This window comes from Protopterus annectens, chromosome 2.part2 (genome assembly GCF_019279795.1).
Source record: "Protopterus annectens isolate FY-2018-M chromosome 2.part2, PAN1.0, whole genome shotgun sequence".
Lineage (NCBI taxonomy): Eukaryota > Metazoa > Chordata > Ceratodontiformes > Protopteridae > Protopterus > Protopterus annectens.
The window spans coordinates 431,199,593-431,205,592 of NC_056730.1; the positions used below are offsets into that span (position 1 = coordinate 431,199,593).

The 6,000-nt window shown below is 46.6% G+C and overlaps 1 protein-coding gene across 2 annotated transcripts in view; it reads left to right on the forward strand.

Annotated features, from left to right (window-relative positions):
- The window catches only part of FCHO2 (FCH and mu domain containing endocytic adaptor 2), a 4,043,518-nt gene extending 4,038,085 nt beyond the window's left edge, over positions 1-5,433 (forward strand). For both annotated transcript variants that reach the window (XM_044063938.1, XM_044063939.1), the window contains one exon: positions 4,661-5,433. In XM_044063938.1, the coding sequence (XP_043919873.1) occupies positions 4,661-4,683 (23 nt within the window). In that variant the 3' untranslated portion in view covers positions 4,684-5,433. The remainder of the gene's footprint in view (positions 1-4,660) is intronic.
- Positions 5,434-6,000: the final 567 nt, after the last annotated feature.

A 6,000-nucleotide genomic window follows, 5' to 3' on the forward strand; every position in this document is an offset into this window, starting at 1 on the left:
AGGTTACCCCACTGGGGTTCCCCTCCTCCTGAGGGTTCTCGGAGTTGTCTTCGGAAGAGCCCCCAAGGAAGAGATCGTGCAAGAGGAAGCACGTGGACTCCCCCGATGAGTCTCTTACATCGGACACTGATCTTGATGATGCGGAGGGGTCCCCAAAGTCGTCCTCGGATGATGTCTCATTTGCAGACATTCTAGAAATCCTTAAACAGCAGTGACTGGAATTCCAAACCCCCTCCGTTGATGAGTCAGTGTTTCTCAAGGCCTTGGCTCAGCCCTCCACCTCCAGGGTGTCTCCGCCCGACGAGCTCCTGGATTTGGTTTGTCGGAGGGCGTGGGAACACCCAGATACTGTGGAACCAGTGCCTTCTCGCCCTAACAAATTTTTGTCTGCCCCACCCGAGAAGGAGTTCTTGGCCAAGCGTGGCTGTAGATGCCATGGTGGTGGCATCTGCTACCCAGCAGGACGTGGCAGAGGCTTCAACGTCCGTCCATTCTCCTAATAAGGAGTCTAGGAGCATGGGCTGGTGCACAGGGCCTGACTTCAGCGGCCTTTACTCTGAGGTCCCTGAATTACTTGGCACATTTCACCAGACTACAGAGGGATCTGGTCAAGGAGCTCTCAGACTCCCTCTCAGGTAACCTACCTGAGCAGCTAGCCCAGTCGGTTAGCTCTCAGTTGGCTATCCTTACCTCGATTTCAAACTCGTCCATGAGGCTCATTTCATATGCGGCAAGGCGGGCAAGCGGCAGGCACAGGCGTGGCTCTCGGAGACAAGCCTGGCTCCGTTGTGTCATTTGGAGGCCTTCAAGTCTTCCTTTGCCGACGCTCCCTTTGATGGGTCCTCTTTGTTTGGACCCAAGGTAAAGACACTCTTACCCGCTGTGAGCAGGAGGGAAAGACTTTATCTGCCGTAGGAGCACGTTATTCCACTCCCTTTCGGCCTTATCCCAAGGCTAAAGAGGAGGGAAGATGTGGTTCCATAAATCACAGAAATTCTTTCCCCAACAGCAGGAAGATTCCCTTCCAGAGGCAGAGGGGAAATTATTCTGGGAGGCGCCGTCCAGCAGAGGCCGCAACAATGGAGACCGCGAGTCCTTTCGTGGCTCTTCAGCCTCCCACACTTCATGAGGGATTGCCCGGCTGTGCTGCTCGAGCCAGTCGGGTGCCGTTGCCAAGCACCTAAAAGCCTGGGAGTCTATTACTCAGGACAGATGGGTGCGGAGGTTACACCATTCCCTTCACACACTCACCCCCACCGTCCAAAAAATCCCAGACCCACCACCCAGTCAAAGGGAAATTGCAGCCGTAGAAGCTTCAAAGCTGCTGGAAAAAGGAGTCATCCAACCAGTCCCCAAAGACCAGATCGGATCCGAAACTACTCAAGGTTCTTTTAGTGCCAAAAGACAGGGGACCTGAGACACATATTGGATGTCAGCAAATTAAACCAGTCCGTCATGAAGTCCAAATTGCGGATGGTCACCTTACAATCCATTCTTCCATTGTTGGAGAAAGATGTTTGGATGTGCTCCATAGATCTCAAGGCGCCTATTATCACATACCGATACATCAGGCGTCCAGGAGGTATCTGCGCTTCAGCCTGGGAGACAGTCATTTCCAATTTTGTGCTCTGCCCTTTGGTCTCACCACAGCCCCCGGGTGTTCACCAAGTGTTTGGCAGTAGTGACTGCTCACCTGAGGAGTCTCGGATTCCAAGTGTTTCCCTATCTGGACGACTGGCTCCTGACTGCCACCACCAGGCATCTACTACTAGAGAACCTACAAGCCACCATCTCCCTGGGTGCTTCCCTGGGAATTACATTCAACTGGTCAAAGTCTGTCTTGCTGCCTTCTCAGCGCATAAGATTCATAGGAGCAGAGATAGACTCAAAATTGATGCGAATCTTCCTTCCTACCAAAGGATACAAACATTACAAGGTCAAGTCCGAGCCCTGCTTCTAAGATCCAAAGCCCCAGCCAGGTTGGTCCTGCAACTTTTAGGTTCAATGTCTGCCACGGTTCTCCTAGTTCCTCTGGCAAGATTGCACATGAGAATTCTTCAGTGGCTGTTATCGACTCAATGGTCCTTTCAGGATCTCCCCCTCAATCATCACATACTGATTACAGAAACGTGCAAACAGGACCTCCGCTGGTGGCTTCGGCCATCCAATCTGAATCAGGGAAGACCTTTTGTTATGCCCCCTCCGATAGCCACCTTGACGACGGATGCCTCCCAGACGGGGTGGGGGGGCATTGTCTGGGCAGGTCAGTTCAGGGTTCTTGGCTTCCAAACGAAACCTTTCTCCATATCAATGTGTTGGAAATGAGGGCTGTACTTCTGTCCCTACAAGCCCTCCACAACTTTCTCCCTCAAGGCATTATCGCTATCCACACAGACAACATGTCGGTGGTTTGGTATCTAAACAAACAAGGAGGGACCAGATCTTGCCCCCTTTGCAGAGAGGCCATGAGAGTGTGGGAATGGGCAGTGGCTACCAACCGCTTCCTGGTAGCAACCCACATTCCAGGAAAATCCAATGTATTGGCAGACAGACTGAGCAGGACTATTCTTTCTCCTCACGAGTGGTCCCTGAGCAGCTGTAGCAGCTCAGATTTTCAAAGATGGGGGATTCCGTGCTGCGACCTGTTTGCAACACCACAAAACACGAAGTGCAAGAGGTTCTTTTCCTTGACTCCGCGTCAGGGAAGCAGCTACGGATGCTCTAGCCCAACCTTGGCCAACAGGACTGCTTTACGCTTGCCTCCGGTTCCACTCCTTCCCAAAGTCATCCAGAAAGCTTCCCAATTGGGGTCCACAATGATTCTAATTGCTCCGTACTGGACTCGTCAGGTATGGTTCCTACCTACAGAAATGTGCTCTGGGCGGTCCCTGGTTTTGGATCCAACTCCGGACCTTCTGATTCATCAGTCGGGACAACAGCACCAGTCCCTTCACACTTTGAAATTAGCAGCTTGGCTCCTCCACTTCCGACCTTAGTCAGAAATCACACCTTGGACCCTGAAGTTATTCACATTTTATCTTCAGCCCACAAACCCACCACTAAGAAATTATATCACAGTAAGTGGAAGAGGTTTGCTATCTGGGCTCAACTCAGAGGCTTAGACCCTATTACTGCCCCGATACCAGAGGTCTTGAAATTTTTAACATCCTTGTTTAATCAAGGATCTTCAGTCTCTACTATTAAGGTCCAACTAGCAGCTATCTCCAAATTTCACGAATCCATAGACCCACCTTTGATGAGTAGCAGATTATGTAAAACCTTCATGAAAGGGCTGTGCTTTTAAGACCCCCAGTTTTTCATCCTGCGCCTCCGTGGGATCTTGATTTGGTACTTAGTGCCTTAACATCTCCTCCCTTTGAACCGGCTGCTACAAGTGAGTTGAAATATCTGTCTTGGAAAACTGCCTTCTTAATTGCAATTACCTCTGCAAGAAGAGTTTCAGAACTTCAAGCCCTATCTATCAAACCACCGTACTTGATTTTCACAAGGATAGAGTATCACTTAGGCCTAACCCATCCTTTGTTCCAAAAGTTTGTTCTAATCTCTGTCTCCAACAATCTCTAGAACTACCAGTTTTCTTTCCAAAATTTTCAAACAAAGCGGAATACACCTTGCATAAGTTGGATGTTCACAGGCAATTGCGCTTCTATCTAGACAGGACTCAACAGATTCGAAAGACAGACCAATTGTTTGTGTCCTTTTCAGATAATAAACTTGGTAAAACCATCACTAAAGCGACTATTGCCAAATGGATTAGAGATTGCATAACTCAGGCTTATTCCTCTTCAAATAAGCAACTTACAACATCTGTCAAAGCTCACTCTACTAGAGCTATGGCTACCTCTATTGCATTTCATTCAAATAAGCAACTTACAACATCTGTCAAAGCTCACTCTACTAGAGCTATGGCTACCTCTATTGCATTTCATTCCAAGCTCGCTATTTCTGAGATTTGTGCTGCGGCTACTTGGTCCAACCCGCATACTTTCATTTCCAACTATAAATTGGATGTGGTATCTAAAGGGCGAGCATCATTTGGTTCCACGGTACTCAGGAGTGTTTTCCGGTGAGCCACCCAGGATTCAGGTGCTAGGGACGCTGTCCCATCAGTCAGAATGTAGGCGAGATAGGATCACATAACATCTTCTAGTTATGTACTCACCATAACTTCAGATGTTTGGGATCCATCTCGCCTACATTCCCTAGCACCCTCCTTCCCCCTGCCTTGGAGATCAGAAGAGATTGAACGGTTTTGAGTTCTACTGTTTTTATCTTGTTTCATCTGATGATGTTATATAAGCAGTGCGTGCATGTGTGCATGTATGCGGACAAACTAGATCTGGGGGATTGGTAGTGGTGCATCCTGGGATATAGTAAGCTCAGCCAATAAGAGACTTCGCTCTTTGGCATAAGCGTGCCGAGTCGGAGCCGAGGGATCGGCTCCGAACCCATCAGTCAGAATGTAGGCGAGATGGATCCCAAACATCTGAAGTTATGGTGAGTACATAACTAGAAGTTTTTAAACTTGGTGAACTCTTGAAACATCCCACAGACAGATCTAATAAGTAAAATATATTTTGATGATTTTTCTCCACCATGCTGTGACTTACTGAAACTTAATTTCTTGTTGTACTTTTAGGACGATACATGGCAGACTGCTGACGAACCTGTCTGCTTTTAGAACTGGTTTTCGAAGCACAAGCTTATTGCAGCACCAGTACAAAAACTTCCAAATTTTTTTTCATCTCGTTCCTTTGGAAGAGCATTTTCTCTGAAAACTACTTTGGGAGCTAAATTCTTTTGCAGCAAACTACAAAACTAAAATGCACTTTGAAGGCAGCAATTTTGGAAGAATATTTTACTACATGAAATAGCACTGAAATAATTTTCAACACTGTTTTTGTATGTTAAATTAATGTTCATGAAATATACAGGTTGACAGCTCATTATGATTAATCAGAATCATTAAATACCAGCTCCGTGGAGTATAGGGATGAAACCTGGACTACGACTCAGTTGATCTGAGATTGACTAGTGGCTCAGGAGCTGGAAGAGCCGGGTAGGGGAGAATATGGATGAGTGTCTGAAGCTGGCTCACCTATCTTGGGGACATGAGGAAGATGGTGCAGCCCACTGCACTGCTAACTTGTACTGGACAAAGAGAGAGGGAGATGTATCCCATGCATCTGTAAGTGGGCAGGAGTGAGCTTGGCTGTGCCAAGCCATGTCTGCACAATAGCCTTCATGATTCATGAGTGGGAGCATGCATGCTCATAGAAAGTGTAGCAAGCTTTCACATCAGCCATTGCGGGCGGGGGGGGGGGGTCGGTGAGCAGAGTTAGAGCCCTAAACAAAACCTCTGATGGGTGCCTTAGTAACAGCGTCCATGATTGGCTGCCACCCTAAGGAGAATAAATAGCTGAGGGCTGGTAGTCGTCAACAAGCAGAAGGGAATAAAAAGCATATAAAATCCTTAAAGTAAAAATGGATAGTGGGAAAGCTGAATGTTTGCAGTTCCAGCTTGTATAAATCTAACCAATGTAAAATATGATAAGAAGTCAGCACTGACCATCTCTGTTTTTGATTAATTTATTTAGATATTGATTAGTACCATCTCATAGGTTTTTGGATTACTCACTTTCCAACAAAACAGTGAAGAATTTCGGACATGGACTTGATTGCATGCAGCCCTCCCCCCAAATGGTATTATTGTGCCATAATGGGTATAGATTTGTTATGTTTGCATCTGTGAAGAGTAGGTTGCACTTTATTCTGCATGCATATTATCAAATTATCACAAGACATATCAATTAGAAAATATTCTTAAGTGCAATGGATTTAAATTTTTGAAGCACAGTGCAAACTCCTGTGATCTAAAGCAAAATTAACTTTTTCTAGGTTTGTGTTCATTCTGATGGCTTGATGCTGTAAATTAACTTATTTTTATATTAATTGCATAACAGCATTGGTGCCTCACAT